At 40.7% G+C, this 27,546-nt stretch overlaps 2 protein-coding genes across 3 annotated transcripts in view; one reads left to right on the forward strand and one right to left on the reverse strand.

Annotated features, from left to right (window-relative positions):
- Positions 1–1,725: 1,725 nt before the first annotated feature.
- magt1 (magnesium transporter 1) lies at positions 1,726–8,779 on the reverse strand. The gene is made up of 10 exons (XM_060885028.1): positions 8,620–8,779; positions 7,497–7,666; positions 6,061–6,178; positions 5,615–5,755; positions 4,960–5,100; positions 4,394–4,483; positions 4,220–4,283; positions 3,791–3,865; positions 3,580–3,670; positions 1,726–2,810 (listed from the first exon to the last, which is right to left on the reverse strand). Exons 1-10 carry the CDS (start codon positions 8,698–8,700, stop codon positions 2,795–2,797), a joined length of 987 nt encoding a protein of 328 aa, XP_060741011.1. The 5' UTR covers positions 8,701–8,779; the 3' UTR covers positions 1,726–2,794.
- A 1,324-nt stretch (positions 8,780–10,103) lies between these two features.
- thoc2 (THO complex 2) overlaps positions 10,104–27,546 on the forward strand; it is a 75,942-nt gene continuing 58,499 nt past the window's right edge. For both annotated transcript variants that reach the window (XM_060885367.1, XM_060885368.1), the window contains exons 1-6: positions 10,104–10,248; positions 13,235–13,290; positions 15,856–15,947; positions 19,790–19,841; positions 21,959–22,029; positions 22,698–22,819. In XM_060885367.1, coding sequence (XP_060741350.1) covers positions 10,184–10,248; positions 13,235–13,290; positions 15,856–15,947; positions 19,790–19,841; positions 21,959–22,029; positions 22,698–22,819 — 458 coding nt within the window. In that variant the 5' untranslated portion in view covers positions 10,104–10,183. The remainder of the gene's footprint in view (positions 10,249–13,234; positions 13,291–15,855; positions 15,948–19,789; positions 19,842–21,958; positions 22,030–22,697; positions 22,820–27,546) is intronic.

Raw genomic sequence — 27,546 nt, forward strand, 5'->3', positions numbered from 1 at the left:
TCACTGAGATCGAACATTTATCTTCCTTCTGATGATTGATATGAACATTTCCTGAAGCTGGCCTGTGTCTGCATGATGTCATGCATTGCCCTATATATTGTGACATTTTATTTTATATGTATATTTTAACAATTTTATATATATATATATATATATATATGTGTGTGTGTGTGTGTGTGTGTGTGTGTGTGTGTGTGTGTATTATAAAAAAAAAGACTAAATAGCAAAATGCTCATTTCAGAACTCCTTTACAAAAGATGTAATGGGGAAAAAAGTAATAACATCATTATCATCACATCATCATTATAAATAAATAATGGGAAAAAAAAGGAAAGAAATAGGAATGAAATAGGGATAAAAAACAAAACTAAAAATAGTGGATGAAAATGTTATTAAAGTCTTATAAAAGTCTCATATAAGCAAATACTCCTGTAATAATTGTGCTTTATTTACATAAAGTCACTTCATGAAAAATGAACAAGTAATAATACATTACAAATGAATACATTTGTTAGACTTAAGCCTTGACATGTTTGCCTTTCATACATTCAGGTCTGTTTGATGACATTTTTAATGATGTGGTGTTTGTAGGAAGCAATAGAGAAGTGTGCCTTAAATGTGGACAAAGAAGAACCTATCTTTATTTTTTACAAGACCCCTCTATGAGAACACACAGGCTGGGATGCAGTATTGCCCAAACTCTAGTACAAATAATATTTATAATGCTTTAAACCAAAAAGGGAGAGGGTATTTTTGAGCCTCTTGAAGTGTCTGATGACTTAAAGGGATACATCATGAACTGTATGAACTGTTAGTAATTAAAATATCTTGAACAAATGGGTTTAAATAAGATGGAATAAAAGAATCATCAGTCTGAACAGTGCAGCGTCAGTAATTTGTGGAAAATACATGAGTTTACAAAGCGAAGTACGCCACCTAGTGTGCAGAGAGGAAAGGAGAATGGAGTTTCAGCACAGGGATGAGACAGGACTGGGGACAGGGTAGTTTATTAAAGATTCATGGATTAAAAATAATCGAGAGAGAGAGAGAGAGAGAGAGAGAGAGAGAGAGAGAGAGAAAAAATTGGGGAAGTGAGTATTTCTGAAACTGCTGATATCCTGGGACTTTTCAAGCACTACATTTTCATTACACAGAATCCATTACATTGTGCTGCTCCGACATTATTGGCTGATTAGATAACTGTAAGTATGTGAAGGTATACAAAAGTGACTTTGAATGTGTGTGTGTGTGTGTGATGATGTGTTATTAGAACCAAATTAAGTTGTAATGTTTGTAAATATATATTACACAAGTCACCATTTACAAGGTTTTTTCCCCCAATCATTTATCCTTAGTGCTGATTTGGATCTCGTTAAAATGAAGGTGGCTTGTTTATATTTTGGGAAACAGAACCACAGATGTACATGTCTAGCTCATACTTTTCAGTTTTCCCAAAAGGCATGAGCAGGGTAAACCCCTTCAGTTTTAGGCCATACACACGCTCAGGTTAAAATCAGAATACTGCTATAGATATGAACATTTGGAGCACTAAACAGATGTGCTGCAGCTCTACCATGCACACATCTGCAGTCATTATTGTCCATTCGTTTCTCAAAGCAAACTATTCATATTAGAACCAGGGTCTTGCTTTTTAAGCTTGTATTCCAACAACTTGTGCTCATGATTGACAAAATTTAGATTAAGCACACAAACTACAAAGCAAACTGGTAATTAAGGCACTTTTAATAGCACGTGGCATCACCTGAGGCATTACACAGAGCAGCACCTTGATTTTTAGCACAGGTGTACGATTCATTTCCTTAACAAGCGGACCAGGGCTGTGTTCCATTACTGTCTTAAACGCTCTTGTCCACTTCCACCGTAACAAACACCTTCTATCAACTTAAATACTTTATCAGCTTAGATGAAATCTGTTTGAGGGATTGAACCAAGTGCTTTAGAATTCAGGGGTAGAATCAGCCTATGAGGCATTGATACTCCATCAACAACAGCTGATGTAACATTATTTCTATGCTAAGCAGTTAGCAAGCTGTCATGACTGTGCATGGTTCAAAGGTAAAAGTCAGTACAAATCAACATGGAAACATCTCTATGCTTATATGTAGGAAAGGCTGAAAAAAAATTCATATGAAATTTATATCCTTGTGTCAGAAAGTAGGCACTTACGAGGGAAAGTTGACAAGGGTGTATTAAAACATTAATGGAAGGCAGGACGTCACCATCACAAAGCTCGTCGTACTTTAAACATCCAGATGCTTTGAGGAAACTGAGCACAGAGTGGTACTTTCTCACAGCACAGAAGAAAAGCAACTACACTAACTAGGGGACTGCTTCATTTTGGCTTTGGAACATGTAATGTACTTGAGTCAGGAGGTAGCGTGGAAAACATTGTGCTCGTCCTCATGCATCTTCTAACCTGGAGTTTTCACCTTTATCATCACAACAGGTCAATGAATTACTGCATAGCCTGTGGAGGGTAATGATGCACTCACCAGTAAACATCACAATTATCACAAATGTCTGATCTGCTGTCCAGAGAATTTAGAGTAACTTGCTTTTGCTAAAAAGGTTTAAAATACAAATCAAAATTTCAATTAGACTTTTAAATAAAAAAAAAAAAAAAAAAAAAAATTCAAAACACAAAAAGAAATCAGACAGAAATTAAACCACTCGTTGTTGTGAACCAGTAAGGCATGATGAGCTGCAGAAGGTTTTGCTGAAAACCTTTTCTTAAAGCATCAACCTTCCACTGAGGAACTGGAGTGTTCTGTGTTTAACTCATCAGGAAACTGCAAAAGACACAGAAAAAGCCATCCATCTTAGTTAAAAGAATAGAATTGAACCATTTTAAACCAAGCTATATGAAATTCAAAATCTGACATGGTTCTAAAATGTGTAAAAAAATACTCCATTAAAATAAATCCATTCAATATCTCCAGGATTTTTGAATTTCTAAGTCCAACTCTCATAAATATGTGGATGGATGGATGGATGGATGAGTTTTCTATGGAAACAAACACTGCTGTGTTTGAGATGAGGCTTCTGAAGAATCGTGGATGCTCACGGACCACTTTATCAGAAACACATTACGCACGCAGCAATTGCGCCATGCAATGCAGAAAATCATGCAGACAAGTCAGGGGCTTCAGCTAATGTTACCGTCATACATCTGATCTCTGTGATGCTTTCATGGTTAAAAATACTCAAAGCAGCCTGTCTCTGCATGATTTTATACACCGTGCTGCTGTGGTGTGATTGGCTCACTGGATAATGACATGAATGTTCCTGATTGTGGTCTGTAAATGCATGCCTATGATTACTTTACTGAATATTTGTCTTTGCAAATACCATTTCTAAAGAAGAAAATGTAACATGACCTGACTTTTAGTTATGTTTTGGAGCTCAATGCTTTTATGCAACAGCTAATCCTATTTAAAAACCCTGGCTGTGGTTTTTCTCTAACCCGGTAATTGATTTCTAAATAAACACAACATACAACACGTGATGGACTTCGAATTGAGATGACGCAATGTTCCACAGTGGATGTGAAGAATCTACCTGTAAGGATATCCGTGGTATTTGGCCTTAAAGATAGACAACAGCCAGCTGAAGAAAAGTATCACCAGCCCAATTCCAGCCACACACATGACTAGATATGAGAAATATAATGTAAGATTAATGTTAGTGTCATCGTCTATAATGCTACCTAGAAAATGATCGCTTTTGAAAAGCTTTACATGCTGAATAAAAGCAGAATATAGGGACGTACGTTTCCTCTTCCCGATGTCCATATCAGAAGTCGCCGCATTATGGAGAAGCACCATTCCAAAAGTGATGGCTGCATCTGTACCAGAGCGTTAAGGTGTGTCTAAGAAATTTCTTTTAAGTATAATCTCCATACGTTTATACAAGGGTTTCAGTTGCAGGATAATAAATCAAAGGTTTATTCAAATGCACTAATGATATTGTTTCTATAACAACCCATTCACAGTGACCTGTCTGGTGGACACTCCACACAATCTAAACCTAATAATAAAGTGAGAAAATGTGTTAGAATTTAACAAAGAAAAGAAAAAACATTGAATCTTTGATATGAGAAGGATTTCTGTAATGGATTTTCTTAACCAGCAGCTCTGAGTCTGCAGCATGTGTGAATGGAGCTATCTGAGAACCGTAGGCTTAATAAAATAATGGATACTGAACAGAAGAACGATGTGAGTCTCAGCAACAAACTGAGCTTGACTGCTGCCGTGGATGTAACTCTGAAAAAGGAAAGAAAAACACACACACACAAAAACAACAACCTTCATAACTAAAAAAAAGGACTTCTGGACAATACGCTAACATTTTAGTGCTTGAATGTTGAACTCACCACTTGACCATTGCTGGGATTTTTGTGAGCGTATGGGGGCCCTCGAATGTGGTTCCACATCTGCCCAGATGTCATGATCAAAACAAAACACTAAGGAGAAAAAAGAGAATATTCTGTTTGACTAATTTAATCATTTAACCTGTGTGTGTAATAAAAAAAAAAGAAAAAAAGAAAAGAAAAAAAATTCAGCAGACTTGTCATTATGCTGTTGTTAAAAAATTGTGGTAAAGATGCAGTGGATGAACAGAACTGGTAAGGTGGACGATTCCTAAGCAGAGGTTACGCACATGCACACACACACACACACACACACACACACACACACACACACACACACACACACACACACACACACACACACACACACACACACACACACACACACACGCATGCACATAGAATGACTGAGATGGTCAGAGAACTGAGAACTACAGCTACTTGTCACATTACATTCCAGGAAACTCTCTCTAAACAAATGTCATAGGGCTTAACCCCAACAACTCAGCAAAGTTGATACAGGAAGAACGTGTGAAGGCTGTTTACTTATAAACACGATGAGTACTGACCAGCGCTGAGAAAGCCCAGACGTTTTTGTTGTAGAGAAACTCGAGATTATTGCGCCGCACATACGCCAAACTCCCAATGAGAGCCAGGAGCAAGCCCAGCATCAGTGGCCCAGCATAGTTTGGTGGTCTAATCACTCTGATCTGTCAGGACATACAAGCACAAACACAAATAAAAGGTCAAGCACAAATACAAAGCCTTCCAGAATTATTGGCACCTGTAATGGGCACAAATACCTCACACAAAATATCACAATATGAAAACTTTCCTTCTCAAGCAATAAAAGAAGTCAAAATAGAAGTGGGTGTGGCTTCTGTGCCTGTCAGTTATACAGAACTAGCACTGCTATGTCATTAAAATGGAAATGTTTGCACAAATCTTAATCGCACTGAAACCAAATAGTTTATTCTTGAAAGGAGATCTACACACCCCCACCCACACCCGCACACACCCACCCACACCTTTAAATTATATTTGTATTTCTGGGCACATTACAAATGAGTTTAAATGTTGAATGTTAAATGTTGAAATGTTCCAAACACTAAAGCAACCCTTCAAGTCAGGATAATGGAAACAAAAAACATTCACAAAATGGCCTAAAAGTAACACAGGCATAGTTTAGGCATAGGAAACAGAACGACTTGACGTTTAACTTACATGAACCTCGGTTCTGTCTGCAACCCATCGAGCCAGCTGTTCAGCCGCAAAGCCTCGAACCTGCAGCTCGTACGTGTCTGCACGCTTGGGCTTCCCCTTGGGTGGGAAGTTGATGAACGTGGGGGCCGAGTTCATGTTAAGCTGGAGAAAGAGATGTAAATTAGTGGAGCTGTACTTCAGACTTTCCTTAAATAAATGGTTTGCAGGCTGCTCACTTGAATGCATTACTAAGACGGTCTTTCAATGCAAATCTACTTATTTACTGGAAAGAAACTTTCTAGTCCACATTCATGGATTCATGTGGTTTCATTAATTAAGTATATTCAACTAAAAATGTACAGATTTTCCTGCTTCCTTTACTATTATAAATAGCTTCAAAGTAACATGAAAGTGTAGTTGTTCAAAATAAAAAAAGAAAAGGAAAAAAGAAAAAAAACATGGGTTACCATCTGAAACACATCCGCGCCTTCATCAAAATCCACCATTGCAAAGAAAATCTTGTTGGTGAACGCGCTGGAGTACCGCCATGAATTTGCAAGGATTTGGTATTCCTCATCTGCCTGCCTGTGTACATAACGACAGAAGAGCAACCCATGAAAAACAACTGCAGAGGTTTAACAAAATCTTCAAACCAAATGTTATATGCATGTTATATCACATTATGTATACACATAATAATACACACATAATACATATATGTATTATGTGTGTGTATATATATTATATATATATATTTATATATATATATATATATATATATATATATGTGTGTGTATATATGTGAATATCATGACAATGTTTTTAGGATTTGTATGAAATTATCAGGGGGCACAGCGGTTAACACGTTGGTCAGGTTTGGGTTTCGATTCCTGCATCCGCCCTGTGTGTGTGTGTGTGTGTGTGTGTGTGTGTGTGTGTGTGGAGTTTGCATATTCTCCCCATGCTGCAGGGGTTTCCTCCCCAGTTCAAAGACACATGTTGTATGCAGATTAGCATCTCTAAGTTGACTGTAGGGTGTGAATGGGTCTGCAACTGTGTGTGAATACAAGTGATTGTGTGCTAAAGAATGGCACAACACCTGGAGCACTGAATGCCCTACTGTTTTGCGTGTTAAATAGGGGTCCTAGAGACATTAGCTGACATTGGTCAGCTTTTTGCCCTGAAACCCCCCAAAATGTATGAGACAACTGTACAAATAAAGTGTTTCTATACAGGCTCACACCATTTTCTCTGCATGCTTTACGAGAGGTTTTCTTCACAGACACGCTCTGTCTGAGTTTGAATAGCTTTGTAGGCATGCGGATTAACGTTTAATTCCCAGACTCGCTCATACATCTCTGACCACTCAGGTTGGCCATCCTCATGCTCTATTACAGAATCCACAACCTTGGTTTTAAGGCTGAACAAAGAGTTGCACAGTCATTTTTATTTCATTTTCATTCATATAACCTAGGCTACGTATGTAACTATGCCCATAACACGGTGTTTGTAGAGATTACATGTGATGTCTTCACCTAATGTTTTCACATATTACTTATTATCAGGTACAAATATCAGTTTCAATAAATTACTTAAAAGGACATAAACAAAAGTGAGAGTAAATGAGTTTTAGTGTTATTCTCTTGTTTTAACTGGAACTATACAACATTAAGCATGCACACAGACATGCACAGGTTGTTATAATGTTAATTAAGATTTGCTCATGATTCATAACATTACCTTAGCCTGGTGCCAAACAGATGTTTGTACTTGTCTAGCCACAAAGTAGATCAACTCTCATGATAAGTAATCTTATAGAAGATAACTAGATCAACTTATTGCACATGTTTCATTTTGAACACAGCTATAACCTATGAGTAGTTCTCCTTTCTTGTCTCCTCACCTGCACACTCCACACTGCCTCTGAGGCTGCAGGGCCGTGAACATGATGATCACTGAATAGTTGCGTGGAGGCGCTCGAACAAATCTCCTGAACTTGTCTCCGTTCATTCGGATCACGGCTCTCTTCGCAGCCCAGTCCATCATCTGTCCCACTTTTTCAGAGAGCAGCGTCTGGGGATGAAATTAAGCACAACTCAAGTCACATTAAGTCACATAGCATAGCTGTGAAAACGGGGTGCTCTGTGATTTTTGAAAAAATCCTGCAGTTACAGCTCAGAGAAGAAAAACTCCTTGCTTCCTGATTCATGGCTCGCGTTGAATTTCTTAGAACAGACGACCGGCAGCAATAACGTTAACTTGGATAAGTGTACTTAAAAAACAACTTTTACCTGCTGTTATTATACCCTCTTATTTTAGTTCTGCATATTTACATTCACTCTTTACTTATCTGCAGTTTAAAAGCCTGCAGTTTTGTCTCTCTCCAACAGCTCATTTGTTTATAGCTTTACTTCCGGACTTATTCACATTTACATTTCTGGCATTTAACAGACTCCTTTATCCAGAGTGACTTACAATTGATTTCAGTTTTATACAACTGAGCAATTGAGGGTTATTAAGGGCCTTGTTCAGGGGCCCAGCAGTGGCAGCTTGGTGGAGCTGAGATTCGAACTCATGACCTTCTGATCAGTAGCCCAACACCTTAACCACTAAACTACCACATCCCATATTTGCTCACCTTTTTTGCTTAAGGGAAAGAAAAGCAGGACATAAAGGTTTCTTTTTGAGATTTAGACTTGGATGCATGTATTTTGTAGCTATGCTATAAACAGGTGACTGAAGCCATCAACACATCTTAACTTCCTGATTTTTTTTTGCATACTATCTAACACACCACTGCAGACTACAGGGCAGCCCAAATACCCCCTTAATAGTATTATTGTGCACTATACAGTGCGCGCGCACATACAGACGCCATACATTAGGCAGAGTGACGGTTAGTGACGGTTAGAGTTTAGCTTTGTTAGCATACACCGGGCTAAAGGGATTAACTGACAGCTCGGAGACTTTAAACAATCCGGTGAACTCGCACCGACTCTCCGTGACCACAAACGCTACTTATTTACCTCTTTTTTCTTCTGTCCATTTGACGGAGCCCCGTAAAAACACAAAACAAAGCAAAGCGCGAACAAAAGTTTAAGCAACATTTCCGAAACTGCCACGGCGAAGCGCGAGCGCTGCTCTACTCCTCTACACTCATGTAACTTCTCTATTGGACAGCCTGAGCGCGTGCCACGGCCTTTCAAAATAAAACACCGAGTTAAAAGTCTTATTGTATTGCGTTTTATTATTTTACCATAATGAAAAAGTTAATTGTATTCGTTTGTAATTACTTCTTAAATGTACTTAAAGGTTACCTATGTATTTAAATCTTACATTTGTATTTGTAATTGGCTGTTAGTAAGGTGAATTCATATTTAATTAATTTACCACTCGTTTGTTTTTATATTTTTTAAATGTATTTACTAATTTACTTATTTATTTCGTGTGTAATTTTAATGCATATTTATTTGCTTTGTAATTTTATACTCATTGGTTTTATTATATTATTTAAATTGTTTATTTATTTAGTAAAACATACATTTGTATACATATACCTACTGTCTTGTTGTCTATATTTATTTTCTTTCTTAATTTTATTTTTTTTAAATCATCACAATTTTATCCATCCATTCTCTACACCACTCATCCTACTGGGTTGTCTGGATATATTTTTATTTATTTTATGCCTTTATTTTATTTTTATTATTATTAAAATTAAAATATAAATATTAAAAATGACATCCCAATTGTCATACTTCTGGATTTTATAAACGTAGCATTCTTTTTTTTAGCTATTTATGTATATTTGTGCAGGACCAGGTGATGTTCTTCCTTGTCTTCAGGTCTCCTGTGTGTGTGTGTGTGTGTGTGTGTGTGTGTGTGTGTGTGTGTGTGTGTGTGTGTGTGAGACAGGAGTGGAACCTGATGTGATCTGATGTTGTAGCTCATCTGCCTCAAGGTTTGATGTGTTGTGAATTCTGAGATGCTTTTCTGCTCACCACATTTGTAAGAATGGCTATTTGAGTTACTATAGACAACCATCATATGGTCTATATGGCACCAACAATAGTCATTCCCTCAGGACACTTTCTGTCGTTGTACTGAGATAACACAAAAGTCCTTATTTGGATCATTAAAACATCATAAAAACGTCCGTTTTGAAAATTCTGTTTGTGATCAAGGCAAAAAAAATTTTTTTATGGCTTTTATCTGAAGACTGATGTTACACAGATAAAACTATGGACAGAAAGTTCCGTTTTTTAGACATACACACAACACGTCAGACGTATCTGGATTTGTTAGAACGGGCCAAACTCCAGTCTCCGAACGCACGTCACTTGACGTGCTTTTCTCCTGACACCTGTAACCTGACAGACCAGGCCGTCTAAAATCTGATTGGACGTTGACTCAAGCCTGCGCAGCCGTTAGCTAATCAGAAACGTTGTACTTCTTGCTAGCATGACTCGTGAACCAATCATAGCCCGGGTGACTGGATGCGTCGGAAAACGGGTAGGGGAAAATAACGCCCCTTGACCCCGAGCGTTGTGCTGAACATCCGGGCAACAGTGTGGTGGTGTAGTGGGGAAGATGGCGGCGCTGATCCTCCCTACTGATTGGATCAAAAATTGGGAAAAATCCGGAAAAAATGAGTTGTGAGTCAAATTTTACTCTTGAGACCTACAGCGACATAGAAACGCTTTTTATGTACCTGATTTAACAGTTTAAATGTGCATCACGGCGCCCGTTATGTGTTCAACAGCACTGTTGCGGTTCCTTCATTGTCATATTCCATCCAGTCGCACTAGTTAGCCGCTTTAGCATCGCTAGCACAATGCAATGCGGTCAGTTTACGTACACAAGGCACTTTAATAGGCTCAAAAACTAACTTATACTTAACTAATGCGCACTTTGAGATATCTGTGTTGTGTTTTACTGCGACTCAAAGCCCAAAATAACGACAATAACGTCCTGAAAGCTCGACACGAAGCTAGCGTCAGTTACTAGCTACTAATAAGCGCGTCGAACCAGAAGGTACTTTTAGACTAACGTGCTTTTCTTATAGAGAAGCATTTACCGTATTAAACGTTTCTGTCTCAACGGTAGTCTGATGTTTGTGCGGTTAAATATTTGTTTAAAAAACGTCGCCAATTGTAAAAATCGCTGAAATGCGTTGGTTCGTGTTTCACGCTGCTTACAACTGTTAGAAAAAAAAAACAACTGCTAAAAAAACCGACCTTTTAGAAAGAAACTTTCGACTCAAACGACGGTTTAAAAGTGAGTGTGTTGTATAGTGAGGCTTTACTATTAGCTGTCTCACGGCTACAGACAGTTAGTTTAGCGCCTCGATACGAGCTGCAACACGAGCAAACTTTAGAGTTTTATCGAAGATTAAAAGCTGTAGTTGATTCTCTTCACACGTATTATTCACCTAATCTCTTATTAGCTCTTTAGTTCGCTGCTCGAAAGCCTTAGCTTTTGGCTAATCAAACCGTTATAGCCGTTTATTTTGTTCCAGTGGAGAGCGTGACATCGACATCTACATGTTATCAGACGCATATAGCAACAAAATGCTAAATGTGGCAGCTATTTGGTTAAGAAGTTTGAATTGTGAGCTGTTTTAAAGCACAATTTAAATGTGAGTGGAGTAATGAAGAGAAAACAGTTAGCATTAGTGCTAGCAGCACGTTTTGGCGGTACAAACACTGTTGTCTTGGCTTGTTGAGCAGAAAACTGATAGTGAGTGTGAAAAGGTGAAACGTCATTATGAACGCACACACTGATGCTCGTTGGGACTCCATCTTGTTGCACTAAAACAAGTCAAGTCGGTTTAACTGTCAATCTTCCACATTCATGTTCATTCACTGGAAGGAAATGTTTCCACACACAGTCTGATACCGCAGGACTAACACACGACAGTGTTATTTGACTTCCGGTTTAAATTTTCCACCGCAAAACAACCCGTGCATGAAATATTCTTACAAAGGTTTTTAATCGAACGTCGAAAACTCGAAGACATATTTAAGGAGGGATATCCGAATGTCCACCGGTTTCCATGGTGAACACTGTTTCCCCAATAAAACACACACATTCTCATATAATTCTGAATACACCCCATCTGAGTACATCCTGATAGTTTGGAGCTTTATTATAAGGGCTTGTTGTTAGCCTGGAGGTTGTTAAGGTCATGTAACCATGACGTGTATCCTGATCAGCAAGTAAACAGTCAGTTGTATGAAGCTGAAGCTGATTTGCTGGAAGCAAGACAAACTGCAAGTGTACAGAAACTGATCAGCCAAGTTTTAATGGATAGATAGATGACTGTGTAAGAGCAGGACTTGAGAGGGTTTCCTCGCTGTGTAGTGGTTACTACCTACACAAAGTGACCCAAGGAAGGACAACCAGTGAACCCGTGACAGGGTCATGGACAACCAAAGCTTATTGATGCGCGTGAGGTGTTAGACCGTCTGGAGAGCTACTGTAGCACAGATTTCTGTGCATCAGGACACTGCATGTCGCTGCTTTCTGTGTACGGGGCTCAGACCCGTCAGAGTGTTTATGGTGATGCCTGTTCATCAAAGCACAGGGTATGAGTGAGTATGAGTACCAGAACTGGACCATGAAGCCACGGAAGAAGGTGGCCTGGTCTGATGAATTACGCTTTCTTTTACTTTGTGTGTCACTTACCTGGATTTTAATGTTCTGGCTGATCAGTGTATGTATGCAGAACCTGTGCTAGGAACTCAGTATCTAACATAAACCCACAGATGTGTTGCTCCTTTGACCACTTTTATGAATATCGACTTTATCTTATTGGCCAGAAATCTGAGTTGTAAACTAGGTTAGTGCTTTAAACAATTATTTGTTTATTTTTTTAAAAATCCGATTTCAGGGAGTAAACAGTGTTTAGAGTGGTTCTTTGTAAGAATCACCAAATGACCCATGTCAAACTAGTCCACTTTGAAAGGGACCTTAGAACATATTTATAAGCATGAAAAGATTTAGGACCAGAAAATTCAGTGCAATAAGCTGAAAGATAAATGTGTGAGGAAAGTTGTCACTGTGTCAAAAAGCTGCCAATGCAGACTAACTGGAACTGGAGTTCAACGTATACACCATATGCCATACGTTAAACCAAAAGATGGACAGAACAATACTGTATGGAAGAAAGCAGTGTAAACCGTCTCTACCTTGGCATGATGTTGAGCTAGTCAAGCCCAGTAGCAGCAGGATGGAGACCCTAACAAGAATTGGAACACTATTTAGCATCAAGTCCACCAGGCAGCTGCCCCAGTCCCGGAAATTACTGGAAGCCTCACTGACCAGGATAAAAATATTGTAGCTTATGTGGTGTATAGGGAGCTAGTTGGCGAGTTAAGCGACAGGCTGAAGAAAAAGATCACGTATGATGTGACGTTTTTGTTGCTGTCGAAACAAAGTTGCTGTAATTCAGGTTGCACCTGCAGTAGTTCCAAACTGAGGCACATTTAAATATTTCAATCTGTTTATCCGCTGGGTAGCTCAGCAGCCTGTACATGAAACCTGCTCTTCCTGGATGCTCAGGCTCTATCTACTCCTGTGTATATCTCAAGCAGAACCTGCAGCAATGTAACCTATTCCATTATTTCTCCTGTCTTGTAGCCTGCAGCTGTGTCGGGACCTGGCAGGCAAAGCCGACGACGAAGCGTTGCTTAAAGGTGAGTCTTGCCATATGCATAATGGAGTTTTGCCTGAATTTTAAAGAATGCAGTGCTTTTTGTGGTTCACATGCTTTTTTTTTTTAAACAATTGGGATTCTGAGTTTTGTAACTTGAAAGAACATTCACAAGTGGAAGCTTCACGAAACGTTTACCCTTTCACTATGACGGAGAAAAGCGTAGGGAGAAAGATGGATCTTTCTGTGCCACTAATCGGTTTAGACACTTAAGCTTACATATCTGGTTTAACAGCGCAGCTTTCACAGGGACAGATACCTCTGTGGATTGTGTCTGTGTAGGTGAACATCTCAGTAACATCACAGCAACAGTTTACATTAGAAATGGGATCAATATATGTGAAATGGAAGAACACACACATTAGCAACAAGTGGCATTTCGGGCACAATGAGGCCAAATGTTCTGCTATTTTTGCCCATTTATGTAGAAATTAACACTGGCTACCTAGTGTTTATCCATTTGTTCAGTCTGTTAAAGGTGCTTTGGGTAAAATGAACGTCCTTTCTTCTTTTTCACCTACATCTGATTTAGCGTTCATGTTTCATAGCCAAAAGTTCTATTCCTGAAAATGGTTCATTTTGCCGTGTCCACTGCTGATGTCACTAACACTATTACAGACTACTGGTCTAAACCAGGAAGTGGCATTTATTGCGGAGAACAGAGAGGAGCGGAGTGATGCACACAGTGAAACCTCTGTGTGGTTTTAGGAAATATAGGCATTCTCGGAACACTGCTCGACCAATCAAATTAGCAGACTGGAACTAACTGCCGTGTAACGGAATTCCAGGCTCTTCCAAATAAAATTCCGAGCTACTTACGGATGAACCATTCATAATACGGGCTGTGTTGTGTCCGTCTCTGCCGCACAGACGAATCTCACGCCTGGGGGTCGGCGGTACAGTGAGAATTCATTGCTGTGACGCAGACTGTAGTGTACAACTGTTACAGCAGCAGCTCTACAGTTAGCTAGCTAACTGCGGAGACCTCCATGTGTCTATGGCAAAGAGCTCACGGCGTCTTTTCATCTCGTATGATATGATGCTTATATACCGTGGTGAAGCTTTTATTCAAACGCCACGTCCTACAGAATGCTTTTTATTTTAGGGGCAAGGAAACTAATTTGAAACGCTAAATCCGCCCACTGATGAACCTTATTACCATGGCAACCAGGAGCAGGAACACTCATTGGTGATTTAGTAAAGCGATCGGAGAAGTCAGTGTAAGTGTGAGCATAGCATAAAGGTCCGACTTTCAATTTCAATTAATTTCAGATGAGATTTCTCCAATTTCTTTTTCTCTCTGCACCTCTCTCTCTCTTCTCTGCTTCTCTCGCTCCTCTCTCTCCCTCTCCCTCTCTCTTCCTCTCCTTTCTTTCTCTATCTCTCTCGCGCTCTCTCTCTCGCGCTCTCTCTCTCGCGCTCTCTCTCTCTCGCTCTCTCTCTCTCGCTCTCTCTCTCTCTCGTGCTCTCTCTCTCGTGCTCTCTCTCTCTCGCTCTCTCTCTCTGTATAATCACTAAGAGACAGGTCTAAACACTAGTTTTGATTCTAGGGACACCGATCAAGGATGTTTGTGTGTAACACAAAGTGCATTTACAGATCTCGCCTCATTCAACTGTTGTTCGAGTCAAGGGAATCTCAGTCTGTTGTATTCATTTTTTTACTTTGTGTAGAGACCGAGAGAGAGGGGAAGAGAATGCCTGTGAATACACACCAGTCACCTTACAAGAAATATAGGACAAGATGAAGAACATAGAGGACAGAAAGCAAGTGTGTTTCTGCTGTTTAGAGCCACACTGCTGAAGAAATTGTTCAACTTGTAACACGATGCTGTCCTTTTAAGTACACCATGTACACCATGGCTTTTCCCCTCTGTAATGTGCACGAGTGGTAAACAGGGAGTCATTTGGGATCCGGCTGAACTTTGTGTCGACGGGGATTAATAAAAATATTCCTCTGGTGATAACCCATGATGTTTTTATTTCGCTTGAAGAAGAGCCTCGAAAAAGTGGCATTATTGTGATTCGAATATTTTCTCCAAAACAGATCCCATTAATAGATTAGTCGCTCCTAATTAGCAGTCGTTTTAAACAACTTTAATGCATGCGAAGGCTTTGTTTTTTTTTATTTGGATTGTGCAGCACTGTAATTAAAGACAAACAAAACGCACAAAAAAAAAAAAAGATTAAACTAATTGAGACTGGTTTTTATTACACACGATACTTATCCAGTTATTATTTATCCAGTTTCTTGTTAAGATTTATTTATTTATATACATATAAAAATCTTAAAACGAAAATGGAAAATATATAAACAGCTAAACGACTGAGGGGAAGAAAAATCTGTGTTTGTTTGCTGCAGTTGACGCACAGCACAGAACTGTACGCACACCACGATGCAGCTTGTCCCCAGGGTTTGGAGGACATGTAACCTAGATTCCTAGAAGGCTTAAAATAGTGTTTTAAAAGCTCAGGCGAGCCCCCTTTCATTTTGTCATCAGTATTTTGATGTTAACCCGAGGTTTTTGTTAACTATGGTTTCACTCTGCAGATCTCCAGATGGCCCTGTACGAGCTCTGCTGGCACGTCATCCACGGCGGTCTGAAGGTTGACGTGGCTGCCAGCCTTCTGGCTGATGTTACGGTGAGTCTCAGCACCTCGTTAGAGTGAACTCAAGACTGCCTTATTAAAGTTAGGACCATCTGTTAGGACTTAGCCATGTCATGTCTAGCGTGGGGAAATCTCCTGACGTTCACTGAGCCATGGGAAAACGTACCCAAGCTTAAGAGCAAGATTTACTCAGACATGAAAAACAACAGTATTAGAGTGAGTAGCAACATGTAGGGTGATGATTACCTCCTTCTTGATGGGACTCGTCGAAAACCACGTCTATAAGGTGTCCACTCACTTTATTGGCATAGACAAAGAAAACCGAGATGTTTACGGTGTTCAGTGTCACACAGAATGTCCTTGTATTTGCTGAGCCGCAGTACGGCAGTGTTTTATGTTGGAGCTCCGTTTTCACAGTCTCAGGTCTCCTCGTGCTGAAGTGAAGCATAAAAGTGTTGGGACGCTTAAGCCAAGTGCACACTACACGACTGTCTGAATCCCTCTAGTGTGATCAGATCACGCTGTATGACTTTAATGGCTTTGTGTACAGTACACAAACGCTCGCACACTAGAGATCCCAGACAAAGCACTCAACCTGATCCTTAAATCCCGCTTTTCTTTCCTAACCAAAAACATAAACACGAGGGATGTTTATACAGAAAAAAGACAGAAGAGAAAAACTTGGAGGAAGGCTGGCTTGTGGAGCAGCGAAGACTTCACACGTACTCGCAGTGAGAAAGCGTCCAGTGAGAGCCGGCGACCTCCAGCGGCATGAAAGACAGCTTCCTTTGGTGATGAGGTGCTGTGATGGAAAGTGGAGAACAGGATTTCAGGTGTTTCAATCACTTCCATGGCCACAGGTGTATAAAATTAAGCACCTAGGCATGAAGACTGCTTCTACAAATATTTGTAAAAACAATGGGTCGCTCTGAGGAGCTCAGTGAATTTGTGGGGTACTGTGGTAGGTTGTCACCTGTGCAATAAGACCATTCGTGAAATTGGGAGCAACAGCAACTCAGCCACGAAGTTGTAGGCCATGTAAAATCACAGAGTAGCGTCAGCAGGTTGGCAACTTTCTGTAGAGTCAATAGCTACAGACCTCCAAACTTCACGTGGCCTTCAGATTAGCTCAAGAACGGAGTGTAGAGAGCTTCATGGCATGTGATCCCATGGCCGAGAATCTGCATCCAAGCCTTACATCACTAGGTACAATACAAAGCGCCAGGTGCAGTGGTGTGAAACACGCCGCACCAGACTCGAGCAGTGGAGACGTGTTCTCTGAAGTGACGATTCGCGCTTCTCTGTCTGGCAATCTGATGGACGAGTCTGGCTTTGGTGGTTGCCAGAAGAACTCTACTGGTGCTGTATTGTGCCAAGTGTAAAGTTTGGTGGAGGGGGATTATGGTGTGGGGTTGTTTTACTGGGATTGGGCTTGGACCCTTAGTTCCAGTGAGAGGAACTATTAATGCTTTAGCATACAAGACATTTTGGACAATTTCATGCTCCCAGATTTGTGTGAACAGTTTGGGTGTCTCTCCTTCCTGTTCCAACATGACTGCACACCAGCACACAAAACAAGGTCCATAAAGTCATGAGTTCTGTGTGGAGGAACTTGACTGGCCTCAACATAATAGAACACCTTTGGGATGAATTAGAGCAGAGACTCACAAATGTGCTTCAAGAGGAATGGTTGAAAATTCCCATAAACACACACTTTACGTTGGGGAAAGCCTTCCCAGCAGGTTTGAAGCGGTTATAGCTGCAAAGTGCGAGCCAACTCCACATTAAACAATTAAAGATGTCATCAAAGTTCATGTGCATGTAAAGGCAGACGTTTTTTAAAATGAATTAATGTTTTTAAATAAACCTCCATGTATGTTTGACATTCTGCCTCATAACACTCCTTTCTAATACCATGATCTGTAATGTTTGTCTTGCTTAACATAAGCAGGTCAGAAATGTTCTTGTTTCTCTCAGGGCTAACCGTACTGCCTACCTCGGCAGCCCCATCTACACAGGAATGCTGGGAGTGAAGGGATTTCAGAGAAATGCTCATAATAACTATATTGTGACCCTTGAAAATTGCAGCACATCGAATAACTTGCCCTCAGTGTAGAAAGTGGGTACATTACAAGCCTGGACAGATGGGACAAGTTAATTATGGCTCTGGGAAGACAAATGGGTTGAGAAGAAGACCAAGAGCTTGTAGTGTAACCAGTGTTTTTTCTTCATTCGTTCAACACCCAGAGGAATTAATCCCCCCCAACACACACACATGCACTGCTGAAGCTTGCTCGGTTTGCTAGCTTATATAAATGCATTAGTAATGAAATTCCTGTTACAATCCCGTGTGTCCCGTTGCCCAAAACTCCAAGTGAATCCTTTCATATTGAACCATCAGTTATTGACATTTCCGAGTTTCATTTGTCAGCAGTTCCTGTAGTGCCTAAACCTGGATTTAGTCAGCTGATGGGAACTTGGAGCGCGTCTCGATCAGCTCGCTAGTCCTCTAGGTAGTGAACATTTAATAACTCTGGCCGGCAGGTAAGAAATAATCCAGGGCCGAGAGCGCAGTTAGAGAAAATGATCAACACAGTGGTGTCATGCTGGTCTCACCCCGAAGTGTTGAAGATGGCAGCAATTTCCCCATGATTACAATTTAATTGAGCAAGACTCAGTTTTCACTGGGAACATGTAATGGTTAGGAACGTCTGTGAAACCAGTTGCAGTAGTGAAACACACGTTCTCTCACCAGCTTCTGTCTGTCGTTTTCTCTTAGATAATGTTGAGTAAATAAAACAAAGTGCTGATACCGAGACTTCCACAACTTTACACACAAGGCTGTCAGTTGTGACCCATTTTTTTTAACAAATTTTCAGTGGTTTATTATTGTGTGTCTGAAGCTGTGAACTGAAATAAGAGCTACTGTCACAGCTGCCGTTATAGGATATTAATCAACACCCTCCCGTCCAATCCGTATCACTAACTCGATCACGCTTCGCTCTAATCGTCCGTAACAAACGCACACAAACACTTTCCACCCCAGAGAAACCATTCGTTCCATTTCCAGCGATGCAAAAGTGCAAAGAAATAAAGTTGACTTCAGGGAGCGAGGGAACATCCTTCACTCAGTAAAAAAATCATACTGTAGGTTGAAATTAGATTCGGCGTCAGCACCCTGTTCCTTACTCACAGACAGAAGATGTGAAATAGCTTGTCGCAGAGGTGTCACACACTCATTTAAACTTAGAGATCCGATCTGGAGTGCGTGATTGTTGCAGTTGCTTCTTTCATCTGCGGCGCGGAGAAGCACGAGCACGTCACAGATTGCTTTCACAGCCGCCGTGACAGTTGCTCAGCGATGATGAAACTTCCGTGCTAAGCAAAGCTGAAATGTGCCGCTGATGGATTACTCGCTTCGATTTGCTTCCTGCCGATGCACTTCTCCACTTTTCTTTTGGATTAGCGTCATGTGCATCAGTCAGTGTTGAGCCCAAATTCAGCCTTTTTATTACAAACAAGCAAGTTTTTTCACCCCACATGCACATCATCAGAAGCCAGTGAGTCACTGATGTGGCCCTGAAATGCTGTAAACCATAGTGAATGTTCGTCATTACGCTCTCTCAGTTATTGCTGCAAACACAAAGGCTTTCTGACATCCTGTTCAGCTTCCTTTTCACCCCATAATCCTAGCACAGACTGTAGCTTCGCCTCAGGTCTTTGCTGGTTGATGACGTCAGAGCTGCGGCTTCATATCAGGAAAGAAAAGCTTAGTGACCCGGGAGACTAACTACTGCTTTATGAGGACATGTGTGCGTGTGTGTGACCTCTGAATTTTACTAATCAAGCTAATTCTGATTTTTCTTCTGTTCCAGGAGCTGAGGGAGGAAATGCCTTCTGTTTTAGCTGATGTTTTCTGTGTACTAGGTGAGTCTGGTTATTTAGTTTTATTTTGTTGTGATAATGTATGCAATATTTGGAATACCTGGGTTGAGAAAATCTAGAAAAAATGCTTCAAGAAAAACAAGCTAAATATTAAAGCAAAAAAAAAAAACTTCATTTGTTGTCATATTGTGACTTTAATTACATTTTTATTTAAATGAAATTTTTTTGTAATGGTTTTTTTTGTAATGGTGGTGTTTTATCTTCATATTAATTCATAAAGTTATGCATGCACACAATTCTTATTTTATCATTTGAATATTTTACTTTTCATGTTCTTTTCAATTACGTTTTAGAATTTAAAGCACTTTTTCCTGCCCATTAGCACGGTTGAGATAGACAGATATATATATATATATATATATATATATATATATATATATATATATATATATGAGATATATAGCAGCTATATCCTTTAGTTGTGTCACAAACTATACAAGGTGAACTGTTTTTGATTTTTAAGCTAATATCACCACTCGGAGGAAATATTTAATCCTAAATCTCAGCAGTTTTAGGTCAGTGGTGTTTCTGGGGTTGCGCTACACTTCTCTCTCAGCAGGTTGTGACTCCAAATCCCAGCACTGCCAAGCTGCCCCTGGTGTGTCCTTGAGCAGGACTCTGAACCTTAATCTGCTTGGTTTGTAGCAAACTTTAAAATGACTGCTTTGCTGTGATGCTCAGCTTTGAATAGTACTGTTTATGGACCACTGCTTATTGCTAGCCAAACCTGCTGGTGAAGCTTCATGTCGCATAAAAGAATAATCACAGTTTTTAAAATGGGAAGTGGTAGCTTAGCTTAGTAGTTGTGTTGGACTTCTAACAAGAATGTTGAGAGTTTAAATCATAGGACCATCAGGCTACCATCACTGGGCCCCTGAGCAAGGCTCTTAGAGGTGGGATCTCCTTTGTTTGAAAGCCAATGTTGACATTTGAAATCACCAAAACAAATACGCCCCTAACCCTAATGGGTCCCACACGTTTTGATAGCCCCGGCCCACACATACACGAGACAAGTATAACCCAAGTATAATCCAGACAAGTATTATGGCGGTACCTGTTGGGGCAGCTGACCGAGGGTATATTTTTTATCAATAAATGAACTCAATGAGTAATACTATGGTAATACAGATGTGTTTGTAGTACTGTGTTTTGTACCGTGAAAGGTTCATCTCTGTTTCACGCGGAAAACGTTCAGTTCTCTCCAGCACTGGAAAGCTGATCCTATATTAACACGGTCCTACTTCTTGCCTTATCGTAAGCCTTTCTTCGCTTTCTTTCTTGTTTTTACTCGCCATGTCAATGTTAAAACCGCTTTCTACTAATGTCACACATGCGCACTGAACACTATCTCCGCCCATATTGACAAGACATGCCCCTTTCTGCTCATTGCCAAGCGGTTGTTTTGTTTTGTTTTATTTGGCGGCCCAACGCAGAATTCTGAAGCATTTCTCAAACAACGGAGACCCTACCTTTAACCCTCAACTGCCCAATTTTGTAAATGAGATCAATGTAAGTTGCTCTGGATAAGGGTGCCTGACAAATGCTGTAAACGTTTAAATTCTCCTATTGTTTTATTGAAACCTCATGTGGGCCCCTGATCTCCTCTCTGACAGTGTTTAGGCTTGATAATGTTCTTTGGCCTATTTGTAGTGGCGACAGGATGATTTTGGTGGAGATTATGTAAACCCTTAGCTGTTCTGAATAAGAGCACATGCCAAATGTCATGCAAATGAAAATAACTCCAAGGAGTCAATAATGAATATAACTTCCGTCGATGGAACAAAATCCTAAAAAAAAAAATTGGAGCCACCTTTCTGACGTCGATAACCACAATATACACACATCATAGTGCAGAAGTCCAAGGGGTGGTGCTGGACCTGATCTAACAGTTACTCTAACCCCTAACCCTTATTCTAACCCGTGAGGCAGTCAGCATTAAAGTACACCTCATTTTCCGGCTTATGGGTAAGTCTTATTGTAAGACTTGGCCAGGCAGGAGGAGCCGAGTGAGGTCCGACTCCACCCAACTTGAAGAAAATCTTGGCTGTACTTCTAATATCGTGGTTATTTTAAACCCAATTCTCCTCATCTATTTGCAGATATCGAGACCGGATCTTTGGAGGACAAACACAAGCGAGACCATTTTACTCAGCTGGTTGGAGCGTGTTTGGTAAGTGTCGCTTCCTCTGTCACTGCTGCCTTTATGACTGCAGTGCAGCACTGCATCCTGGTTCATATGCTAGTGATCACCACTGTGTGGCAGCGTTGCTCTGTCCGCGGTGCAAAATCCTCCCTTTAAACATGCTTCTACCTCTCCCAAGTTCTGCAAAACACCCAGAAGCTTGCAGCTGCCCCCTTGCGATAAATAATTTCCCCTGCGGTGCATACAGAACTCTCGGATTAGCTATGATATATGGGAATGTGGTTTGACCTGAATTCTGTCCAGTAAAACGTATCTCTCAAAGCCTTGAGTGTCTCTGTTTTTCCCCTGGAGTCAATACAATTACATCCTAATTACACGCGAAATGGTTAGCGAAAGAAAATCCAACGTTTAAAGGAGATATTTGAACAAAGTCTGCATCCAGAACAGATTTCCAACATGACCGGTTAATTTTTGCTCTTAGGTGAATGAGACTTAAGGCTGTCACTCTCTGTAAAACAGCTGCAAATTACTCAAAGCAGAGTGCCCATGTGTAACGTCTAATGTTATGCTTCTTCAGGTCTATTTTTCTTACAGATATATTGAATGTGACAATTCTGCAGCTTTGCATCTGATACTACAAGCGACTCTGTGATTTAGATACTACCGTTCGCTAACTATGTCTCCCACCCTCCCAGTGTTGCGTTTCCGATGCCATCCTGAAAGAGAGGCTAGACCCCGACACCCTGGAGTCCCTCGGCTTGATCAAACAAGCACAGCAGTTCAACCAGAAGATTGTCAAAATCAAGACCAAGCTGTTGTGAGTAATTTAAACGTAATGCATTTTCACCGTGCTCATCATCAAGCTGTCTACTGACATACCCTGTGTGTGTGTGTGTGTGTGTGTGTGTGTGTGTGTGTGTGTGAGAGAAGGTTTAAAGGCCTGATTATTTCTCTGCATTTGTAAATCAGACTGCTCAACCAAATCGGACCGAACAGACAAATTTGTTTGATAAGCTGTGCTTCAGAGTTGCTGAGTAGCAGTTCTCTAAAAATGTTTGATCCAACCCTGAACTACAGATTGTACACTATCTGTCCAGAAGTTTGTGGTGTCCCATTCTACTTGTTGAGCCCCATTCCTTAGTTAGAGCCCTTTGATGCTATAACACCTTCTACTCTCCTGGGAAGGCGTTCCCATAGATTTCGGAGCATGGCTGTGGGGATTTCCCCTTTTAGCCACAAGAGCATTCGTGAGATCATGTTGGGTTTTAAGGTCTCGAGTGCCGTCGGTGTTGTAGTTTATCTCAGTTCAGTGGGATTGAGGTTAGGGCTCTGTTCAGGAAATGTCAGTTTTTCCATGCAGATTTTAGCAAATCATGGCTTCATTGAGCTGGATTTGTACATTTCATTTTCGTGCTGGAACAGGTTTTAATTCTTTCCTCTTGGTTGTATTGAAGGGAAATCTTAACTACAGCATACAAAGATATTTTAGGCAATTGTTTCTAATTTTGTGGCAAGAGGTTGTGGAGGAACCCTACATATGGATGTTCTGGCCAGTATACACAACACAAAATTGTCCACTATAAACATGTTGCTGATTTTGTGTCCAAACAAACAACTTTAGGGACATTGTGGTATTATGGAATAGGACCTCTCTTTGCTCTCAGGCCGCCTCAGTTCGTTGCAACATGGATTTTGCAAGGTGTTGGGACAGTTGCTTGTCCATCACTTCCACCATCAGCAGCCTGAGCTGTTGACACAAGGCCGGTTGGTTCCATGGATTCAGACCATTTATAGCAAATGTTGATCCTGCTGTCTGCAGGTTGTGGCAAAAACTGATGATTCATCAGATCTAGTCTTGTTTCCTCAATCCTTTTTCAGTGAACCTGCAATTCGAATTCAATATTGCTGTCTTCTGCTATTGGAGTAGGGTAGACATCAAGAGTAGACATCGAGGGTAGACATCGTGTCCTGACCATGGATGTTAAGAGAGCTTATTTGAATTAGTCTTTGAACATGCATATTTAGGCAAGTGATCACATTCGCCAACTAAACAAAAACAGGATGATGTTTAATCAGTTGTTCTTGGCTATCAAGAGACCCTGCTTGGTTAGAATGAAAACCCACACCTTCACCGGCTCATTCTGGGTAAGCTTGGATACCCCAGCAGTTGGTGCCAACAGTCCAGACTCAGCTCAGAGTCTTTCCCTGTTCTGATATTTGATGTGAATTTAAACTGCAGCTCTTGAAGGCTGTGTGCATGATTTTTTGTGCTGCTGCAGATTGAATAATTGTTGGACTGAACAGGTTTTCCTAATAAACTGGTGAATGGACGTCCACGGCAGCAGCTGTATAAATCATACTTGGAGTATAAAAACATTTGATACATTGCCTTAATTAGTCGAATGAATTTATACCAACACCAGGAGGACAATTAGGCTAAAATTAGAAAATGTGGCCTTTTTAAATGATTGAAAATTGGCACATACAGATGACAAGAAAAAGGAATGAATGGAGAGTGAAGCTGGCTGGGTTTCAACAGGAATTGTAACTAAAATGCCATTTGCATTTAGATCTACTGGAAGGTCGTCAGTAATTGCTCGCTGGCCAAGTGACTCAAGATTGCCGTTTGGGTCTCACCAAGGTTTCTTCAGAAACAAAACCCACCTCCTTTAGGACTCACCAAGGTTTCTTCAGAAACAAAACCCACCTCCTTTAGGACTCACCAAGGTTTCTTCAGAAACAAAACCCACCTCCTTTAGGACTCACCAAGGTTTCTTCAGAAACAAAACCCACCTCCTTTAGGACTCACCAAGGTTTCTTCAGAAACAAAACCCACCTCCTTTAGGACTCACCAAGGTTTCTTCAGAAACAAAACCCACCTCCTTTAGGACTCAGCAAGGTTTCTTCAGAAACAAAACCCACCTCCTTTAGGACTCACCAAGGTTTCTTCAGAAACAAAACCCACCTCCTTTAGGACTCACTAAGGTTTCTTCAGAAACAAAACCCACCTCCTTTAGGACTCACCAAGGTTTCTTCAGAAACAAAACCCACCTCCTTAAGGACCCACCAAGGTTTCTTCAGAAACAAAACCCACCTCCTTTAGGACTCACCAAGGTTTCTTCAGAAACAAAACCCACCTCCTTAAGGACTCACCAAGGTTTCTGCAGAAACAAAACCCACCTCCTTAAGGACTCACCAAGGTTTCTGCAGAAACAAAACCCACCTCCTTTAGGACTCACCAAGGTTTCTTCAGAAACAAAACCCACCTCCTTAAGGACTCACCAAGGTTTCTGCAGAAACAAAACCCACCTCCTTAAGGACTCACCAAGGTTTCTGCAGAAACAAAACCCACCTCCTTTAGGACTCACCAAGGTTTCTTCAGAAACAAAACCCACCTCCTTTAGGACTCAGCAAGGTTTCTTCAGAAACAAAACCCACCTCCTTTAGGACTCAGCAAGGTTTCTTCAGAAACAAAACCCACCTCCTTTAGGACTCACCAAGGTTTCTTCAGAAACAAAACCCACCTCCTTTAGGACTCACTAAGGTTTCTTCAGAAACAAAACCCACCTCCTTTAGGACTCACTAAGGTTTCTTCAGAAACAAAACCCACCTCCTTAAGGACCCACCAAGGTTTCTTCAGAAACAAAACCCACCTCCTTTAGGACTCACCAAGGTTTCTTCAGAAACAAAACCCACCTCCTTTAGGACTCACCAAGGTTTCTTCAGAAACAAAACCCACCTCCTTTAGGACTCACCAAGGTTTCTGCAGAAACAAAACCCACCTCCTTTAGGACTCACCAAGGTTTCTTCAGAAACAAAACCCACCTCCTTTAGGACTCACCAAGGTTTCTTCAGAAACAAAACCCACCTCCTTTGTTAATCTACAGTTTAATTTGGTCGTAGCCAATCATTACGTGCTAAATATGTTTGGTGGCACACCTGTTAGATTTTTGTTAAGCTGTCAGTAATGATCCTTGCGTGAAAGAAATCCTTTGTCAGGGCTTTTATGCATTACAGACATCAACCCAACTCTTCAGCTAATTCTGGCACATTTACATTTTGAGTGTAAACAAAAAATGTTGATTATTGTGCATTGTCCCTTTCAAATAAATAAAAAACAAACAAAAAAAAAAACCCAAAGGAATCTAGAACTTTAGAACCTGTGCTCATTTTGGTTAGTCTTCTTTGACCTGGTACAATGGGAACCAAGCCAGTGTGTCCAGCTAAAAATATTCACCACAATTGTGGAGATTTGTTTGTATCTATTTAACCACAGCAGTGTTGTCTTGCTTTAGCTCAGTGTTACATTTTGTTCCTGTGATCCAAGTTAAATCCACCATCTTCCTGTGCACTTTGTTTGCATCCTACACAGCATAATCTAGTCTAACACCCAGAAAGAGAACAGAATTGTCTTCTACCGGAAAGAGAGAACTTTTTGGGACTAAAGAACACCATGTACTGAGTGTCGTTAAGGTAAAGCAGTAGCAGGTACAAACCGCAGGAATCGGAGCAAAATCACATCAGCTGCAGTCTAAAAGTAAATCTCTATATATTCCTGGCATAACACACATTCTGAAAAGTGTGGACTTTTCCAAAACATTCTGTACAAGCATCAGATGGCGATGAAGCACACGCTGCCTGTCGGTGCTGGTGTTTTAAGTAACAAGAACAGAACAGGATGTGGAAGCTTGGTAGCTCACTCAGGTGTTATGATGGAAATATACTGGCTTTCTCAGGCAGTCTGGTGAAGAATAGGTATCTATGGCCATTTTCTTGGTGTCTTTAAACACCCAGAGTGTAAAGATAACTCTCATTGACTGTCTCATTGGCTTTTTAGTTTCGTGTCCCTCTTTGCGTCACCCCCAACTGAGCAGCTTGCTGCTCCAGCTCAAGGTAGGGAGATGAAGAAAAATAAAAAACTTATTTTTCTGTGCAGCTTTAAAACCGGGACCCAGGCCTCTCATCCATACATGGTGCATAGTGTAGAGACCTTTAAGCTTCAGACACATAGACTAGGGTTAAACCTGTGGCACTGAACTCCCGACCCCACCCAACAACCGTGTGTGTGTGTGTGTGTGTGTGTGTGTGTGTGAGAGAGAAAGCGAAGGCATCACTAGGGCTGTGCACGGATAGTCGAATATTCGGTCTGCTGTAATTATTCGATAAATAAAAATGATATTCGAATTTCGCTATATTTTTGGCGCGGATGCAGCCGCCGCCACCAACGATGAAGAGGATGCGGCAATGCCCGCTCGTCGGAAAAGGCTGAGCCAGTTCTTCGGCGATGATTACAGAGAATCCAGCCGAGACGAGTGGGAACAGTTCTTGCTGGAGCCATGTATTCCACCAGATAAGGATCCCATTCAGTAGTGGAACGAAAACACGAAGCGCTTCACAAAACTTAGTCGCTTAGCACACCGTTACTTGTGTGTCCCGGCAACTTCTGTGCTGTCAGAGCGCGTTTTCTCCGCAGCCGGCCTTATTGTTAACAGACTAAGGAGCCGATTTTCCCCCGATCATGTTGACATGCTTGTGTTCCTTAAC

Source organism: Tachysurus vachellii, chromosome 13 (assembly GCF_030014155.1).
Source record: "Tachysurus vachellii isolate PV-2020 chromosome 13, HZAU_Pvac_v1, whole genome shotgun sequence".
Taxonomy (NCBI): Eukaryota; Metazoa; Chordata; class Actinopteri; order Siluriformes; family Bagridae; genus Tachysurus; species Tachysurus vachellii.